At 32.6% G+C, this 21476-nt stretch overlaps 1 protein-coding gene across 1 annotated transcript; it reads right to left on the reverse strand.

The window, feature by feature from the left end:
* Window positions 1–5574: 5574 nt before the first annotated feature.
* HELRODRAFT_99097 (hypothetical protein) lies at window positions 5575–20478 on the reverse strand. The gene is made up of 28 exons (XM_009018282.1): window positions 20330–20478; window positions 20080–20193; window positions 19132–19277; window positions 18915–19016; window positions 18653–18801; window positions 18411–18501; window positions 18155–18262; window positions 17957–18049; window positions 17477–17644; window positions 16688–16817; window positions 16474–16539; window positions 15859–15968; window positions 15424–15516; window positions 15101–15182; window positions 12025–12086; window positions 11436–11560; window positions 11179–11282; window positions 10638–10735; window positions 10286–10442; window positions 9854–10059; window positions 9467–9564; window positions 9252–9337; window positions 9067–9148; window positions 8789–8929; window positions 8553–8659; window positions 6820–6947; window positions 5733–6562; window positions 5575–5692 (listed from the first exon to the last, which is right to left on the reverse strand). Exons 2-27 carry the CDS (start codon window positions 20162–20164, stop codon window positions 6476–6478), a joined length of 2904 nt encoding a protein of 967 aa, XP_009016530.1. The 5' UTR covers window positions 20165–20193; window positions 20330–20478; the 3' UTR covers window positions 5575–5692; window positions 5733–6475.
* Window positions 20479–21476: the final 998 nt, after the last annotated feature.

Raw genomic sequence — 21476 nt, forward strand, 5'->3', positions numbered from 1 at the left:
CAATGATGATGGTGATGATGATAGTGATCGTTGCATTGGGAACCGCAAAATGAAAGATGAACGCAAGGATAATTATGGGAGCAGATGGATTTAATAAAATTAATGAAGACGGCAATGCATCGACATCGAAAATGGATTTTATTATTTCAAACTACGCTCAATGTCATAAAACTGTTTTGGATACATTTTATTTAAATTTCTGAAAACAACCAGGTGATCGGTGAGCTCTCGTACTTATCAGAAATCAAGAAAGGTTTGCTCGGTGAAATGGTGAACGAGAACAAATCTGATGAAGTATCAGCTATGTTCAACATGATGATGGACAAGAAGAAACAAGAAATGGGTGATAGATCATTTGTTCACTTTCTTTTTAGTTTAATTATTTGAAATGTACACGAAATTAGTAAGGCTTGATTTGTTATAAGTTTATCAATATTGAATCAAAGAAAAAGCATTTGAGCAAACGCAATAAAAATACTGTTAAAAATGTTTAGGAATCTACAATATTGATTACACAAAACGCTCCATCCAACCGCGATCGAAGGAGACCAACAAAGTTTCGACGCCAGAGAGCTGCAGAACTGTTTCCACGCTGAATAGGCAGACCAGACTTAAAAAACAAACAAACAGAAGTGGTAACAGTTTTAAAATTAGTTTTTAAATATAATTATCACTGACTTTTAAATAAACTAACGCAGCTATGAAATCCCATTTCAGATAGCATAGGGCACCACTCCAACAGAACATCACGATCAGCTAAATCAACTCCTGCGTCCAAACGTTTGAAACCGAAGAAAATTAAAAGTATCAATGAGATTTGCTCAACCTGCCACGTGCTAGAATCGAAGCATGAAAGCAAAGTTGGCAACAAATCTCCAGACGAATCCTGCAACAACTTGATTTTTGTATCTCAGCCTTATTCCTCGATCGAGCTTCCCTATAAATTTTGTACATCGTCGCCTCCTCAAGCCGCCAAACTCAACATGACGTTGGATCTGTCGGTGGCCAATTTAAGTTCCTCCATCAACTATCCCATCCAAATTGCTCAAGCCGACTACCAATGGCAACATCCCGATCACACGTTCGGAGTGGCTGCTAGCAGTGGAGTTGTTAGTCCACATAGATTTTCCTTCACTGAGAAATAAATAAATTATTAAATTAAGTGGTTTTATAATGTTGTTAAATGTAACTTAAACAAATTATTATGAATTTAATTAATTTTAAACATTTCAGCCACCGTTAATATCGCCTTCAGTTGAAGTTCCAATAAAAGTTCCAGCAAAACAATCTCCCATTTTAATTTCAAAGCCCAAAACAAAAACGTTATTCTCGTGCGGCGTGGTGGGACGGAAGACCATTTCGAACCCAGAGCTTCAAGATAAAACGAAGAAGCCCCACACAACAGCACGCAGGCCATCAAATTTGTTTTTTTCAATGAAGAGCAAAAAATTAAGACTACTTTCAAAACCAGCATCTGAATTAAAGAACATCTACTTTCCAAGAGTTGTAGCTCCAACAGCGTCGCCAGAATGTTCGTACATCGAAGGTTCAAGTAGCAGCTGTGGTAGCTTTTCTAGCGATAGCGAAAACAATTTGAATTTTCCTAATTATGACCAGGAAGATTATGAAACCAGTGCATCTATTACACCACCGTCGTTGCCTCATCTCCTCCCGCGAGTTAACACCAACTGCCAACAGACCAACTTGAGCTTGGGCGTCTTAGTTCAAAAAACGACCAACGACAAACCTCTCAATAAGCTATCAAACAAACGTGTGGCTCCCAGGACAACTCATTCATATGAAGGTGATAACGAGTCGAACAAAAATCAGTCACGTGACAAAACCGATTGCCAGCAATCTGACAACCTTCTAGCACACAATCCGTTAGACTTAAGTAAAAAATCATCGCTATCAATCAAACCGAGAAATACACGTCTGCCTGCACGTGAACACAACGAAGCCAGCAGCAACAACAACAACAACAATGTACCTACAAACAAGCCGCCCGCATACGATGTCTGTTGCATTCAAGTGCCTCAAAATATAACTCAAACTGAAAATCATAATTCGAAAAAAAATTCAAAAATAAATTTTATTTCAAAGACGAATGGAGATAAGCCAAAAAAATTCTTCGAAATCTACAGAGCAGGTTTCATTTGATAACTAGCATTTTGGGTCAAGACTCTTCTTTTAAGTCAAAACTAATTAAATTTAAATATCATGTTTCCAAAAAATGTAATAAGTAAATTTATTTTATTTTGTTTTCAGAAAATATACAAAATTTCAAAGAAAAATTTGTCAAGAAGATTGATCAAAAGGACAAGATCCATGTTAGGATTTTTTTAAATTTTCCAACCTCGTGCAAGACTTAAACGATACATCCCTGCATCGTCAAATCTTTCAACATTATATCAATCTTTACTGATTTGTAAAATTAAAACCAACAAAGTACTTTACAAATTATTCATCAGAACACCGCGCTAGACGACAAACGACTAAAAGTGAACTGCGTGAAACCTGAAATAAAATCGAATGGTAACATATCCAACTACACAAACCAAGCAGCAGGGACCGTCCTACAAAATGCTTCAGGTTCACAACCAATGTTCATATCATAATTGTTATTGATGTGAACGTTCACTTATGTTCGTCACGTTATTAAACATTAAACGTCAATGTTCATCCTGTCACTCTATTCATTCATTACTTTGAGAACGCGCTATTCAATTAAATATCATGTCACATTATAGACTGGATGTTATTATTAGCAGTTTGGAATATAACTGTCCAACTCATTTTTCATAACAACAGCCTGACTTGAAAATAAAATTTTTTAAATATTTAGATAATATTATATTAACAAGTGATTCAACGGATTAACAGCGAAGTACACTATAAAAAAATTTAATGCGCAATGTCCAAAAAATTTTTTGATGGGAGATTGTCTTCATCATGTCTGTGCAGGTGCACGCATTGCGATTGCATGCTACGTCGATGTGTGTGTACTGTGTATGCACCAACAGTGTCTGTCTGTACGCCAATCAACCAAAACAATAAAAATACGCTTTTTAACGTTTATATTGGAGTTGTGTTCTATGATAAGTTGAAACATTTATCAATAATGAATCTCTAAACAAAAAGCAGCTAATAATTGAACCCCAAATCACAAATCAGGCGTTGTGGCTTCCAATCCACTGAGAAAGAAATCGTCAGAGCGGAAGGTCAAATGGAAAGAGACGACTTGACCTCTGACCTCGTCTACATGACCTCATCCACTTGACCTCATCTACCCGGCATGACCCATCCACTCTGCGTGACCTGCCTGAACTCATCTGAAAATTTCCGACGTTTTCATCTCCAAAGAGCACACACATTTAGCGCGTACCTATATTAATTAGAAATACAGCTGCTGCTAGGCGTGCATATACAATTATACACACATATGCGCAGTCTCTGCACTATTGATGTTGTGAACGTAGGTACCTAGATCGTTAAAAAGTGTTAATTAAAAAAGCGTAAAAATAACCAAACGTACCTTATGCCTTCCAACCTGACAGATGAACTAAGTATAAATGAAATGCTGGTGACTGTCCTATTGTATATATCTGTATGAGTACGTTCCTGCATCTGTGTGCTTGTGTTTGTGTGTATGTGTTTGTGTGTGTCTTCTGTACATATGTGTGATTATGTGAATCTGATGAATATGTTAGCGTGGATATGTGTTTGAACGGCTGCATATATAATCATAGCTTTAAATGTGCTTATGCATACAAGTTTGTATTTTTCTAAATAAGTGTCTGATGTACATACCATTACGTGTACGTATAACGCGGTATTTGTCTGGTCAGTGTACGTGAATTTTTTTTTATAAATAAATGTGTGCGTGTGTTTGTACCGGGTATGTGTAATCATACATCACTGAGTATATCTGTGTGTATGTGAGCAAATTACACGTACGGATTGGATTGCTTGCTTGCTTGGTTGGTAGACTTATAATAATCGTTCATGATTATAGACCTGCATGCTAACAAATTAGAGGTCTTCTGCCGCGGTTGACTGGTTGAATTGAAACAAATAATCACACCATAACTTCGCACCATACACAGACAGACTGCATGGTGAATTACATTACAGGCAGGATCACATTCAAACCACTGTTTCTTTCAGTTTTGTTCATTATTAATATTTTTTAAATAATAAATGCTATAAAATATAAATTTCTGGTTTTCGTTATTTTCATTTATGATATTTTTTTAACGTTGATAAGAACCAGCAGCGTCAATGCAAATAATATTTTTTAATTTTTCTAGTAATGTTTACCAGTGAATCTCGAATATAAATATAAAAAAATCATTGAAAAACGGCAGAAAGCAAATTTTATGTGGCATAAAAATTATTTGGAATTTTATAGGAAAAAATGAAATTTATGTTATTATACCCTCGTATCGATATCTTTGTAAATTTATTATATTTGTTTCACATTATTTATGCTATATTAATATATTTAAAAAACATGTTAAATTAGTATTACTATTTTCATTTAGTTTGTAAAACATTGGTTCCACTCAGCATGTCGGTTTCTAAAGTAACAAGCCGTTACCAGTTTACGTTCCTATTTAACAAATGACTTCATGTTTTGGTAGAGTTCGTCGCTTGCTAACTGAGATCAATTTTTTGATAAACTAAAATATATTTGATTAACAATAAGTTTTAATAACATTAAATTTGAAAGCGTTAATCAAGTCATCTTATTGTGAATCAATCATTATCATATTATTACATTAGTTTAGTCAACCTATCAAGACATTAACCTCAGTTAATTTTATTTGGCTACCGAAAATGTATTTAATCATTTAATATTCTACTAAAAATTATTATTTCGTACCATTTTACTTTGTGTTATTGGACTTCAACAATGTTCAGCTCAGTCATATAAATATGTATTGATAGTAGGTGGAAACATTTATCATCAGTAGCATCGAGTGAAGTATCATCTTGAAGAAACAAAACGTCCATGTCCAATTAAGCAAATATACCTATATACCAAACTGTGTTATATATATATGCATACATTTATATATATATATATATATATATATATATATATATATATATATATTGTGTATTTGGCCAAATGCTCAAGTATATATACTATGTCTCTACAATGTTAATTCTTTGTTTGTTTAATGTGAATACTTGACCGTCATTTAATTAGTTAATACGATCTTCAACTTTGTGCACGCCGCTAAGATGCTGGGATATGGCCGACAAACGATATATATTTTATGATTGTTTTTTTATAAATAGGTGTTCATTGGTGCGAAAAACTCTGAAGCTAGGAAAATAAAACTGTTCTATTTTATACGGCACTAACACGATATGATACATCGTAAAAATTTTTAAGAAAATGTAATATATAATAAAATATATAATCAAGTTTTCTTTTGTTGTTTGAACGAGCATAAAAATAATTCGCCATGATTAACCAGCTTTTTAATAAATTTTTGTTGTAATTAATACTTGAATTTAAAGTGCTGGTCACTGTATTTAACGGTACATACATGTGTATTATATATATATATATATATATATATATATATACTTACACCCATACATTGGATACTTCTGATATGTACCTAGAAGGTTGTATTCGTCCATTGAATATGAATTAACTGAATAAATAAAATCGGTCAATTTATTTTCATTGAAAACTAATTTAATATTTTAAATTATAAAAAAAAATGTAACGTATGAAATACCGCCATGAACATGAACCAATAAATAGTGAACGTCATCTAGCAGGCAAAAGCAACTATTGCATTTATCATTACCTCTTTAAACTATCTGACGGACCTTCAAACCACATTCAAGTCATCATGGCGTGAATAGGTAAAAAAGGTTATGTATTTCACTAGCAGGAAGAAGTCTTAAATTAAAAATTGGTTACACTTCTCAAATTAATTCTAAGAAAACGCAAGTAATTCAAATTGAGAATAGATTTTTAAAAATTCAATGCTAATTCATTTTCTGTACAGAGATGTAGTGTGGCATATAAAATGTATTTGCGTGTGTGTTTGTGTGTGACTGAATAAGTTGCCTCACGTACAAAACATGCAAGAATACTGAACTTTTGCATTCCATCCTTCAACAAGGAGCTCTTGATTGATGACTAACGGTATAAAATTACCATTGATATGTTATGATTACATGCTGATTTCAAAGAATACGATAAGAAATCTTAAAAACTTTTACATAGAATGTCTTTATTAGCGATGAAATAGGCAAACCAGATTTACATAGAGTCCTTGGTAATTAAAATTAATAATGAAAAAAAAAACAAATTTAACAATAATAAAGTTAAAAATGACAATATAAATAATTATTATAACTATAGCTGTATATGAATAATGATATAATAAAATAATATTAATGAAATAGAATAATTAAAGTCAGTGATGATGCTTGCTAGCTGATGCTAAGCAATGGATACTCCAGCAGCTGTGAAGTAAGCCGACAAATAGTTCTGTGCCTGAGGCGGCAAGCCTTGTAATGTTGCTTTCACCTAGTAAAGATATTTTTATTTATATGTTTTTAAAAATAGATAAATAGATACAAAGAAATAGATACAAAGAAATAGATACGATTCAATTCTGATCAACTGCAAAACTGAAATACAACATCCAACTGAACAACTATCAAGAGATGGGTAACTAACCAACCGACTGATTAATGGATAGTTAATCAAAATAATTATATAATCATAAATATTACTAAGGCTTAACTATCTTAGCTTATCTATCTACACAACAAGGAGACAACCTTTTGAGTGCTATGGCAAAGGACATGCAACTTCTTGGCTAGGTAGATCTTTGGATCGGATACGTCAATGCAGTAGTCAACTTCCTGCTTGCCACTGTACAACAACTGCGAGTAAGCCGCTTGGAAACCTATGATATCATCATCATCATCAGTAACATCATCATCAGTAACATCATCACCATCATCAGTAACATCATCATCATCCTCTCATTTACCATCGCTGACGTCAACGTAATGATATTATAATGATATAGGGAATGGTGATTTTAATATGAATAAAAGTAATGGTGATGTAGAGCAGTGCTTCTCAAAGCACTGCTCTACATCACCATTGGTCCGCGGACCGGCGCCGGTCCGCGGACCAATACAACAAGTTCTGAAGTATTCAAAACTGTCAGTGAATATATCATTGGTAAAGGAATAGATTTCAAATATTGTGTTGGTGTCTGTTCAGATGGTGCTGCAGCAATGACTGGACGTTATTCTGGTGCTGTAACTAAAATTAAAGCAATAGCACCGGAGTGTAAAGCAACACATTGTTGCATTCACCGAGAAAGTTTAGCAGTGAAGAAAATGTCAGATGAACTGAATAATGTGCTCAGCGAAGTAGTCAAAATAGTTAATTATGTGAAAGCAAATGCACTAAATTCAAGACTTTTTGCCAGATTATGTGAAGAAATGGGGGCTGATCATAAACATCTATTGCTACACACTGAAGTGCGTTGGCTATCCAGAGGAAAGGTTCTCGCAAGAGTATTTGAATTAAAAAATGAACTAGCAGAGTTTCTGCAGGTTAAAAAGCCCATCTGGTCAGAATTACTTATGAATATCAATTGGCTCGCAAAATTGGCTTATTTGTCAGACATATTTGCATTATTAAATGATCTCAATATTTCAATCCAAGGGAAAATGGCGACTGTTTTCACGATGGCTGATAAAATTGAAGGACAAAAAAGAAAGCTAAAATCTTGGATAAAAAGATTGGAAAAAGAATGTTTCGAAATGTTTTTTAATTTAGCTACAGTCATTGATGAAGCAGGCAAAGGATTTGACATCAAAAGTTTGAAAACATTAATCATTGAGCATCTGTCCAGCTTATCTGAACGGTTTGAATTTTATTTTCCTACGGAGGATGACCCACGAATAGGAAAGACATGGATCGGAAATCCTTTTGTTGAACATAGGGAAAATTTGACTGTTAAGTTGGAAGATAAAATTTTGGAGCTTGCTGCTGACCAAGGCCTAAAAATGAAGTTTGAAAATACATCATCTCTTTCCGCTTTCTGGATCAGCATCAAGTCGGAATACCCAGAGCTCACTGACGAAGCAATAAAAACCCTTCTTCCTTTCCCTTCTACTTATTTATGCGAAGTTGGATTTTCATGTTTGACTGCAATGAAAACAAAATACAAAAACTGTTTGGGAGTTTGTTCTCCGCTACGTGTGGCACTGTCTTCGTTTCAGCCACGTCTTGAGGAATTAATAAATAGAAAACAAGCTCATTCATCTCACTAACATTACATTTGTTGTCCTCTGTTTGATACAGATGATGTCAATTTTAGTTTGTCAATAATTCAATGTTGATAAGCTAACAAAGTTAGTTTCTGTAGTAACCTTTTTACGAGAGTTAAAAATAATACATACACAGACAAAAAAAACATGCACAAAAGCAGACAAATAGAAACATATAGAGAGAAAAACAAACATACAAATACATGCATGTATAGTCAAACCTTCCAATTCAGCAGATTCAGTGATGGATGGACTCTCTTCAACAGCGAAAGAAGTTGCTGCAACTGCTGACTCTAACGTCTCCAACAGAGATTTTAAGAGGGGTAACCTTTATATTCATGATAACAACAATAAATGTTATAACAGCAATTACAATAATTGAAACAACACAGTTTATAATTGTTGTTACTATGCTAATATCGTCATTGCTATTAAGACATCATAAACAAGTGCAAACCAGGGATGAGAATCGTCTTTAAGGAAGGTAGGTTCACAGAGGATGTTGGTCATTGCAACAGCGCACAACTTTCTGTCCAGTGCATTTGTTATCTTCGCCGTTTCTGCTATGTACAGCTTCTCCAGCACCATCGTGAACATCCTGTGTTGATTGAGCATCACAACGTTTGCCCTCCAATTCAACAGACCCGCACAAATGACTTTCAATTCAACATGCACGCATCGCTAAAAGCCTCTCATAAAAATTATGCAATGCAATGAAATTTATTTGATACAAACTTCGCTTGGATCTTGTCCACCATCTCGATGAAAACAGCAGCCGAGAACTTAACGATGAACAGTGAGAAAAACACCAGCACGCCTGCAACAGAAACATTTCATGATTCAGTTAACAAGGGTACATACAAATTATCAAACAGGACGAAAGTATTGAAGTGGTGATGAAAAATATATACCAGACTTACATTTGACATATTTGGTCGTTTTTGATGACGTCAGTTTTTGAAACAATAACAAAAACACTTGATGAATATATTTCTCCATGTCATTGCTGTTAAGATGTACAATTTATTTCAATCACAATGTTAGTTTAAAGTGAAAATTTCATTACATCCACAAAATTTAACATTTCACTTATATATAAAAGGGCAGAGCAACTGAACTGAAATGGAATACTAACTGTGGTACATGGACGAGCATTGTGTTCAATAACTGCATGCCAAAGTGATCATTGGATCGTGAAGCCAACAGTTTCTGAAAGATACCCAACAAACCTGGCTGTGGTGGGTTGATGAGTTCATGAAACCTTTTCACAATTAATAAATACGGATAAATCGACATTGTATATTTGCTCAAATGAATTAAAAATTTGCCATTTTAGGTCCTCTACAGAAAGTCAGTCATTCATGGATCATTAAATCAGAAATTTGAACGATAGATGTTTATGTTTTATCATCAATGTTTAACTGCTCTGTGAACTATGTAACTTAAACTGAATAGTAAAGTGTACCATCAATACCAAAAAATAACCGCATCCATTCATACCAAAATCAGCCTACCAACTAACCAACTTATCTGCAGGTATCTGATTGTTATGGCACCCGATGACGATGTATGCCTGAAGCAGCCTGACAAGAGCAGGCACGTTTCCTGAACGTTCCCAGAGAAGTGGTTGCATAAGGATTGGGAAGAGTGACATGTAGGGAACAGGAATTGAGTTCTTGTGCATCTCCAACATCAACGACAGCACTTGGAAAATGTACGGCACGAATTCTGCACCACGTACAAGTGCATGGTAATCATTCAATTTATTAATTTAAACTTCAATTGATGCATCATATCAGTTAACTCATAACTAGTTATCACCATTTTGAAAGCAACATTCCTGAACAAATTTTTTTAAGCCACTAAAACCAACGCCTGCTATCATCATTACGACTAATAACACCATAAAATCAACAACACAACATAAACAACACGATAAAAAACGGCAGACGACCTTGCACATCTTGCTGGAGAATATTCTGGAAGAGAGGGAAGAGTGGAGACTCAAAACTGTTGATGACTTCGGGACCAGGATTCAACCTGCAAACAACGCTGATGACTATGCACAAACTCTCAAACAGACAGTGGTTGAAGTGGGGCTTGCTTGGATTCTAGAAATAAATTAAATGGTATTTATAAGCCTATTTCAACCAGTCATTTTTAAAAGTAACTATGAAAGGTAAAAACTACTTTGTTAGGTTGACTTTAAATAATTAAATACAGTAGTTATTTAACTTACTATTATAAATGGAAAATTAACGAGATGTAAATTTATACAGCAGAGTAACGATAGTTAAGACACTAACTTTGCTGACTGCATCAAGTTTGGACAGAAGTTGTCCCATGATCGTGCTGACGTGAGGAACGAATGCATCTTGTAATATGTGCAAGCTCTTCATTATACCTTCAAACATGTTGTTCATGATACATGTGATACATTGATATTAAAGACAATGATGATATCTTGACACATGAATATCTTGATATTAACGACAGTGATGACAAGAATGAAAAAAAATGTTAATGGAGATATAGAAGATTAAGGCAGCTGGCTATACAACTGAAGATGACGAAGAAATGTGGTAAAACTACTTCTAATGAAAATAATGCAAGTGCATAATTTATTTCCACCTCAATTTTAACCTAGTTGAATACCCATTAAACGACAGTTGCTTAAAAAACTCCATTAAAACTTAGTATGACAAAATAAAATAATTAATTTGTATTTTGTTAAACATCTTATACAAGCCATGAGTTATTAAATAATGTTTGTGTGTTTCGTTTGTATTTGAAAAAATGCTCGGCAATAAAAATAAAATAAAAAATTATAAAAAAAACAAACACTACCTCTCATGATGTATTCATTCTCTTGCGACCCAACAACATTCATAGCAGTGAAGAGATTCTGAAGGAGTAGATCGCCATGAGGGGCTAGCTCTGCTCGTGTTATGCTGTTTCAAGAAGGTGAAATTTATACACACAAATAAATCAATAAATAAATAAACATTAAAGAGCTCTGTCATTCACAACATTATCATCAACTATATCATCATATCAGTGATAGAGTGTCAAAACGTTATCATTAAAAGATCAACAAAACAGACATGGCAGGCTTCATGGAAAGCATCTTATCAAGACAACATGCGGAGTAACTGTGCACAACGTGACTGCCGCTCAGTAGGAGGCTAACCAACGGAGCCAAACATGACACCAAGATGTCTCGAGATAACTTTTCAAATATTAAAAATTAATTATTAATATATTTTTAAATGATTGTGCTAAATTATAAAAATAAATCACTAAAATAATTAGAAAAGTATGAAATAATAGTTGTTTATCAACTTTCCCATCTGTCAACTTATCAAATTCATTAACTCTTTCCTCGTGTTATTTTGGCTTTGTGACATATTATTATCTACATAAGAAGTTTTTGAATCATTTGAGATGTAAATAAACAAAAAAAATTTTCACTTTGATACGTCACAAAATCTCGAACTGTCTGTCATGTGTCCTACAACCATTCTATAAAACTTTTAGTTGTAAAACAGAACTGAAATTTATCATCACCACAGCTGATTGAAATCTATTTCTCCCACGATCAAACCTATTTTACATGCTCAATCAAACTAATCCAAAAAGTTATTGAATATAAAAGAACAAATCAGTAGAAAAAAACTCAAACAAACTTCCCACCTGATTTCGAAAAACCATGATATACTTGATGGCATCTGCTTTGATTACAGGGTTCTCGTTTGCTGGTTTACAAATAAATAAAAATTTCTAAAAGCATTATTCATTTATTGGTGAATTTTCTACCGCCATATCATCACTGCAGTAATTTTATTAAATTAATCATGGTTTTGAGGTAGAGAGAAATTCGTGGAATTATGTTGAGTAAGCCAGCGCAAACAGAAGATTTAGTATTCGTTATATATTAACAATTTAAGTCATTTTTAAAATTTAACAACTGTTTTACTTATAAATTAACAAATAAATAAATAAAAAAATTAATTAACTATATAACATCTAAAAAATTTAGTTATCAATCAAATTCCTTTAGTGTTACACATCTCTGATGTAAATATTCCACGAATACTGATATGAATGAGAAATAAGTAGCATAGTTTGATTGATAAAAATGTAGAAGCCAGTTAGCTGTGAGAATTGTTTTGCACTAACACAGGGTTTCCCAACCGGTGGGGCCGGCCTCCCCAAGGGAGGCCAAATGATCTTTTAGGGGAGGCCAACTAAGGTGTTCTATTTACATGTATTTTATAAATTTATATAATTTTATAAAGTTTTGTTAAATCACAAAATTTTAATCATGCTAAAAACGATTTTTTGAATACTATATGAAAATTGTTTTTGCGTAACGGCTTTCCATATTGTATTTGTTTAAATAATGATTTGCACATTTCTGTTTTCATAAATCCCTCATTTTCTTTCTGTCAAGTTTTTTGTGATACCCTGCATGAGTTTCTTTTTCAATAAAATTAATAAAATAAGACAATTAATTGAATAATTTAACTAAAAAATTTGGTCTGCTGTTTCTAACATAACTGGCAATTTATATTTGTGATTTTTTAATTATTTCAGTTCTTTTTAAAATATGTGTTTTTTTATCATTTTCAGTTTTCAATAATGTCAAAAAAACGTTGCTATGACGAAACCTACGTTGCTTTGGATTCACGACTATTACTGAAAAAGATGGCATTGAAAAGCCACAAAGTTTCTTATGCGGAGCAGTATATTGTAGTGATAGAATAAGACCAGCAAAGACCACTTAGAAACCAAACATCCTGGAAATGTCAACGACAACCTGGATACCTTCAAACTGAAGCAAGCTAGATTTCAAGCCACTGGAACATTAAAAAATGTTGGATTTGCTCAACCAAAGAAACCACTTCTTGAGGCTTCTTACAAAGTTGCCTATTTGATTGCCAAAAAAAGAAAACCACATACAATTGGAGAAACCTTAATAAAACCCTGTGCACATGAAATGGTGGAGTTAATTCTTGGAAAAAAAGAAAGAAAACAGGTTGAAGAAATTCCACTTTCTAATAATGTTATTTGTTCCAGAATAGCAGATCTTTCAAATGATATCTTGGACCAAGTTATGTCAGAACTGAAAAGTAGTCCTTTTAATTTTGGCATGCAACTTGATGAAACCACAGATGTATCAATGTGTTGCCAGCTTTTAGTGTATGTTCGTTATGTATGTAATTTTAAAATTAAAGAAGAATTTTTATTTTGCCAACCACTTCAGACAACTAGTAAAGCTGCAGATGTTTTTCAAATGATTGCAACTTTCTTTGAAAGAAATGAATTTAGTTGGTTGACAAAATTACATTCAGTCTGTACTGATGGAGCACCAAGTATGTTGGGTAACAAATCTGGATTGGCTGCCTTAATCAAAGTTAATTCTCCACAGAAACTTGTAACTCATTGCATGCTCCATCGCCATGCTCTAGCTGTGAAGACAGTACCAGCAAAGCTTCAGTCTGTCATGTCTACAGCGATCAAAATATTCAATTTTATACGATCAAGAGCAGTAAACCATCGTTTATTCCAAGTTTTATGCCAAGAACTTGGTTCTGAATACGATGTCTTGCTATATTACACGGAAGTCAGGTGGTTAAGCAAAGGAAAGGTATTTTCAAGACTAATGGACCTGAAAAATGTGGTGTCTTCATTTTTGCAAGAAAAAGAAAAAACGTTAGGAGGTGACTTTGAGAAGACTGATTTCATAGTTAATATGGCATATTTAGCTGATCTGTTCACACTCTTAAATGAATTTAATCTTTGTTTGCAAGGACCAGAAATGACAATAATCGACGCCAATGAAAAATTAGTAGGATTTTTAAATAAGCTTTCATTGTACAAAAGAAGAGTAGAAGCTGAAAACTTTTTCCATACCTAGCTGATGTTATAAGTAGCAGTGGAAACAAATCAATGCCTGTTGAAATAAAAAAAGAAATTATACAACATATCACAACTCTCCAACTATCATTTGAGCGTTATTTTGATACTAAAAATTTGGAAAATAATCTTTGGATACGAAATCCGTTCATTATTGACTTGGATAGTGTTGCTGATGAAGAAGAAATAAAGGAAGATTTAATTGATCTTCGATCAAAAGAGTTGGTAAAAGCTGAATTCAATTCCAAAGGATTGGCAGAGTTTTGGTGCAGTCTGAAAGAAATATACCCAAATTTATTTAAAAAAGCCATGGCAGCTCTGATTCCATTTTCGACCACCTACTTATGTGAAAAAGGGTTTTCTACATTAGTATCTATCAAGACTAAAGATAGAAATAGATTGGATGCCTCGAATGATATGAGGGTATCTCTTTCTAATACAGAACCTCGATTTCATCTTCTCTGTGATGGAAAACAGCAACAATCATCTCATTAAGCTTCAATAACATTTTATGTAATAAATTAAAAAACCTTACATAAACCTTATTATTATGAACAATGCTAATTTTAATTAAATTTGTCTGAATAAAAATTGTTATAACAAATTTTTTTTTTTTTCAATTATTGACGACGGGATTTGGGGAGGCCAAGTTACCATTAGGACTTTTTTAGGGAGGCCAACACTGAAAAAGGCTGGGAAACACTGCCCTAACATGAGGCAACTTGATCATTTAGAGTTATGGACTTCATCACGTCAAATAGAGATAAAAATTATACTACTAATCTGAATGTCACTATAAGACACACTTAAACAAAATAAAATCATATCAAAGAACAGAAAAAAAAATCACCATTGGAGTTGAGATCGGGAGCGATGTGGTTGGTGAAGAACTCAGTGACATTGACCAGTGAACTAGTTTGCGTGATGCCATGCTGAGCAGGATCATAAGTGGATTGATAACTAACTTATTATTGCATTTCAGTCTAATCATAATCTAGTCCAATTGAAAAATTTAAATCAAAATTTACAACATGACAGACACCTACCAGCAAAAACATCCACTATTTAGACATAGACACATACGCAGATATAGAAACACATAAACTGGCAAAGACACAGACGCACCTAATTCCTGTAAAACACACACAATATACTAAAAAAATATTTTATCACCTTTTGAGTTTGGGCTTTGGCAGCAAGAGATGTAACTAGGAAGATGGCTGCATCTTTGCTCTTCCAATTCTTTTGCGGGTTCTCTCTGTAGGCCTGTGCATGCCCGTGTAATTGTTTTTGGCAGTGTGTTAATTTAAATTATTAAAAAAATTGGATACACCAGACTCAACCAGTTAGGATCTAGACCAAATAATAATGATAGATAGATAACTTGATTGGATGTTATCGGCAAGGATGGTAACTCTACTGGTTGTAAACATAAGTAGAAAAAAAAACTAAACAAATGTTATGAATCACAGGCCAGCTAAATGAAATATAAAAACAAAAATTAAAAAATTAAATGATTCAATCACGTAGAAAAGAGTTATGAACAACAAGTGAAACACATGTTAAAGAAAAAAGAAACACGACGGCAGTTGAATCGAGATGACCAACCTGCAACATGTTCTGTATGTAGATGGAAAAGTTCTTGATGACGGTATCCTCAAAGGACTTGGAAAGGGCTCTCACCAGATCACATGCTGCTCTCCTGCGCGTGTCCACGTCTGATGATGTAGCCACGTTTTACAAATAAAAAAACACGAGTTCAATTGAATAAGATTTTATATAGTTCAAAGGAAGTAAGAATTGCACTAATGATACGTTACAAGAAAACTTTGTAAATAAAAATTAACAAAAATTACAACAAAACATAAAAAAAATTATTAAAAAATACACTTATTTAAATGTTGAATGTATACATGCCTGCAGATAAAATAACATAAGCTGGTGGGAGAGAATAATTTTACTTGATAATAAAACTGATAGTAACTGATTCTATACTGATGAAAAAGACAAAAATTGAACCTAACATAAACTCTAAATCAGACTATTGAAAATTAACATGAACATGCAAAATATGAAAACTGTTGATAACAATGAGTAAATTGAACATAAAGTTGAAACTAAAGAAATTAAAGAAATATTTGATAAGTACAAATTGGTTAATAGTATAAAATCAAATGAAAAGATAGAAAAATATATAAAAATGAGGAATAATAAGTGACCTACCTGACCCTTCGATGTCCCTCCTGATGTACTCTTCTGCATTGTCCTCGAAGGCTTCTTCGTCCGCCTCTGTGCAACAACAACAAACAATTTTTTATTAATTTCCAACAACATCAACAACAATAATTTGTATCAATTTCTAACAACAGCAACAACAATAAGCAATTTGTATTAATCCCCAACAACAACAACAATTCGAAGGATCAACTGCTAAAACCTCTGAACACCATGTTCGGAACAATGATCTTCTCACAGATGCTTGCCAATGTGTTGGGATCCTCAAAGAGGCTCTTATATCCAGGCCTGTCTGCAACTGACGCCAGGAACTGGATGGCATTGCTCACCAACTGTTTTAATTAAATGTTCAACCAATTAAAAACTATCAAATAAGTAATTGTCAATCAATCAATCAAGTAATCAATCAACTAATCAATCAATTAATTATACGATTATATTTAAATAAATGAATAATTGATTGATTAAATGAAAATCAATTAGATGAATGAATGAATAAATTAATGATTATACAAGCAAGTAAATGAAAGTAATTGGCACTATTAAAATAAAAAAGAACGAACTTTAAACAATCAGTAAATAGCATGTAGACCACATTATATATTAATCCAGTAGCATTATAGTTATATCAATATTATAACATTTTCTGGCTTCTCTAAGAAATGAAGCAAAGGTCATGTAAAAGATGAACTCAACTAATGATGGCGAATTAATGGTGAATACAGAAATGAATGAAAATACTATAAAATTTATCATAATGAAGAACCAAATAAAAATAGAAAAAACAAATTGAAAAACAACGTCAAAGAAATATGCAAAAAATAAACAATCCCATGAAAAAAAATTGTAACCAACCAGCCAGCCAACCAACCAACTGAACACCCATCCAACCAACCAGCCAGCCAGCCAACCAACCAACCAGCCAGCCAGCCAGACAGCCAACCCCAACCAACCAACCAACCATGTGCCAACATGAACAGTGGCAACTAACCAAATCATATTTTACACTGACTCCTGTGTTGATGAGCAGGTGCCACACATCAGTAACAAACAATGGCAAGTAGGTGCCAAATTCCTCATCGTATTTTTGAGCATACATGGCCAAGTTGTCACATACCTGCGTCTTCACTTGCTCCATCACTCCAGGTTCGTCCTTGTCCTGAGCCATGAGTGTTGGTTGTTATGGTTAGAAATGCATCTTGTATTGGAAAATATTAAAAAACAGTTTGATGTTTTTAGATCGTTTACTTGAAAAATGTTCATCCATTCATGAATGAATTATATGCCGTTTTGTTTATTAATTAATTATCGATGAGATGCACTTAACAATGGATGAATGGGTAATGAGAGCCATTTACAATGGATGAATGAGTGAAAAATTATTTGTGAAACTGAGAGAACAATTAGTTTTAAATATAAAACATCTTATATTGATTTCAAAAAGTTTACAAATTCAAAGAAAACATCTTACATCGGTTTCGAGAAGTTTGCAGTCAGCATTGAGAAGAACATGAAAGTGATTCATCCACGTTTGCATGTTGTCCTCAAAAAATTCCGGCAGATCCTACGAGCAGATGAATGTCGTCATCACGTAATAACATGAAGGGTTGGTAACAAAAATTTTAAATAGAAATGTGGCCAGGTGGTCACTCAACTTAACACAACAAACCTGGAAATTGAGGGAATAGAAAATCTTGCAGATGAGAATGATGGAACTGTATATGAGGCGCAGATTGTCAGGACTGCTTGCATGCATCTGAGCCAACTCCATCATTTTCTATATTTCAAAGGGTACCAAAGCAAAATAATTTTTAGCACCAAATCAACAACATCATAATGCTAAAACAAAATTAACTAATTCAAATAGTTGAATATCAGAAATAATGAAATATAAATAAAATATGAACGAAAGAACTTTTACATACATTGGTGAGCTGAGTGAAAGGCAGGGCAAACTTATCCAGCACAAATTTTATTTCTGCCCATAATTTGTTTGATTGAAATTCATGTCGATATCTGTTGCAGAAAATGAATGACGTTAGTTGCAAATAAAATAATAAACAAATTAAACAACTAAGCACAAGATACAAATAACCAAAATTTGAAATTTACAATAAAAATTATTTCATCAAATCATCTGAAATCATGAAGAGAAATCATGTCTGGCCTTTTGAAGATGGAGTGTGCAGTGTAGAGGACTCCATTGATGACGTGGAAATCTGAGGAAGTGCTGAACTTTTCAATCATCTCATCCATCAAATTAGGCCATTTGTCTGGAAAGTCCTCCTTGCCAATGCGACTTATTGCATCACTTAACTATATGATTAAAAAATTAAATAAATTATTAGATTATTAAAATTCTAAAACATCTAAAATGATATATTTTAAAATCCTTAGATAAACAAGAACTTGCTGGCTAAATATGAAACCTGTTTTTGTATTTGTTCTGGAGCTTTCAGCATGAGTCTGATGATATTTTGTTTGACAACCAGGCGATCATTAGCATGGATACGATCTGAACCATCATCTCGCTGCCAATTAACATTCAAAAACTATAATTACATAGATTACAGATATACAACATCAATTATTTTCTGTTTGATGTGAATAAAAATGTGAATAATTTTAAATTTCAAATTAACTTACAATGGACCAATTTCTTTTGATGTAATTCTTGAAGATGACACTACCACTAATTCGCATGTGGATGGGAAGTTCAGTCTTGTCCACCAGACTCAGAAGGAGTATCGGGTAGTTTTGATTGCTCTCTATTGATTCTAAAAACTTCTCAGCTGAAATTAAATACAATCAATAATAACATGAAGTTCAAAGTGCAAATAAGATCTATGTAATATGTATATCTATGTAAGCATCACAAAAAGGCATATTTCATTCAATGTGTTTGTAGCTAATTTAAAAATAAAACATGATGATAGTTAATAACATTAATATTTCAATTACATGATAGAAATAATTAACACAATAGCCAATTTAAATGTTAAAGTTTTCAAAAAAATGTAAGCTATAAAAATAAATAAATATTTTAAATATATTATTTTAAAACATTTATAAACATTTTTTGTTCTCAATCTAATAAAGAAACAATGCAAAAAAATTTTCTGGTGATGCTGTTCCAAGAAAATGTTTGACAGAAGTTTTGTAACTTGCTTGCGATATTTGTATTTCAATAATCCATTTTGCACCCCAATAAAATACATGAATTCAATTCAGTTAAAATTATTTTATTCAGCAAACGCTGTGGGATAGTGCAGTTATAACAATCTTATAGGTAAGGCCACCTATGTCATATAATCTTTTCTTATTAAATAATAAGCCTGATATTTTAAAGAAAATGAATTGGCACTTGTTTTTTATCCGACCACCAAAATTTTTTACCATTTAAAAAATTACAATTTGAAAAAGTTATTAATAAAGTCACATTTTATATTGTTAATAAAGTCATTAATGAAGTCACATTTTCTAAAATCACATTTTATAAAAATAAAATGAAATAATTATCCTGGTGGGTTAGGGTATATTTTTGGAAATATTTTTTTGTGGTCGGATTAAAAGCATGTACCAATGAATTCAGACCTGCCCTCCTCTCAGCTGGATCTATGGACAATGTCTTTTGCAGGTAGGCACCTAATTGCTGGAGGTTGTTCTCAGTGATATCCATGTCTGTAACTACTACTTTCGACAAGAGATCTAAATATTTTTTAGAAAAATAGCAATAAAGAGCTTCAATAAATTGTTTTAGTAATATTAAAAAATTGAAAAATAAAATTCAAATTTTTTAATTTTTTCAAAAATGAAATTAATTTTTATTTTCAAATATAATTACCCGCGTAATTATTGTATGGTTGGAGCAAAAATAAAACCAGTGAAAGATTGTTTGGTTACTTTGATGATATTGAAAATTCAATGAAGTAAATAAAAAATATAATTATGAGCGATTTAATCAACAAAAAATTTAGGACAAGGTACTATATCGGTTAAACGGAGGGCGAAATAACAGAAACGAAGGCGCAGAACATCGTTTTGTTATCTATGCCATAAAACAAAAACTTCCAATGTTCAATTACTCTGAAAAGAATAAAAACCAAGGACAACATTTTGCAACGAATGAATGTCACAAGCTAGAAATCTACTCAATTGACTGTTGACTTGCTTAATTTTTGCTTACAGTCCAGAGTATTTAAAATAGTAGTATTTTAATTCTTATTTAAACTCTAACTCCTTGCATGGAATTATATAACTGGAAGCGCCCTACCAGCGTTTTAACATTGAAAATTTTTTTCAACGGGCAAGTTTCTAAAAATTAATTATTCATGAGCATTTTGGTTTATTTTTAGAAAAATCTGAGATAAAATTAGAAAAAATCTTGGCCTTCCCGAAGTTATGTTAATGACTCTTTGCCGATCTACATTCAGCTCGTTTGTTAAAATTTATTTCGTTTTCAACATTCCGTGAAGTTTTAGGTTAATTTATGAGGTTTATATAACCACCGTATTTAATGTTTAATCGTTAAATGGATATTGCCATTTTTTGATGCATCAGAAAAATCGAAGATTTATAATAAGTTCGTTAGCGATCCTCATTTTCTGAAATAAAGATTTTTTCATTCATTCTCCCAGCACCCACGAATCACGATGATGATCATTTACTTCATATCATTTCATTAGAGTAAGAATCATTCCTAAATTAAATTAGATTCTAATTTAGAATCTAGAAAACGAAAAGAAGTCGGTAAAAATTTTATTGTAAAAACTAAAAATGAAATGTTATTAATATTTAAAAAATATAACTCATAATCAATTTATAATATTGTTATAATATAAATAAATTAATCAACTAATAATTTTTAAATTAAGATGTAATTCCTGTGCATATGTCCTCAACTAGAATCTTTCAACACTCCAAAGCTTACAATTCAAAGGAATAATTACTTTCAACATCACATACCCAAACCAAATTAATCACACAGAGGA

Source organism: Helobdella robusta, assembly GCF_000326865.2.
Source record: "Helobdella robusta unplaced genomic scaffold HELROscaffold_21, whole genome shotgun sequence".
Taxonomy (NCBI): domain Eukaryota; kingdom Metazoa; phylum Annelida; class Clitellata; order Rhynchobdellida; family Glossiphoniidae; genus Helobdella; species Helobdella robusta.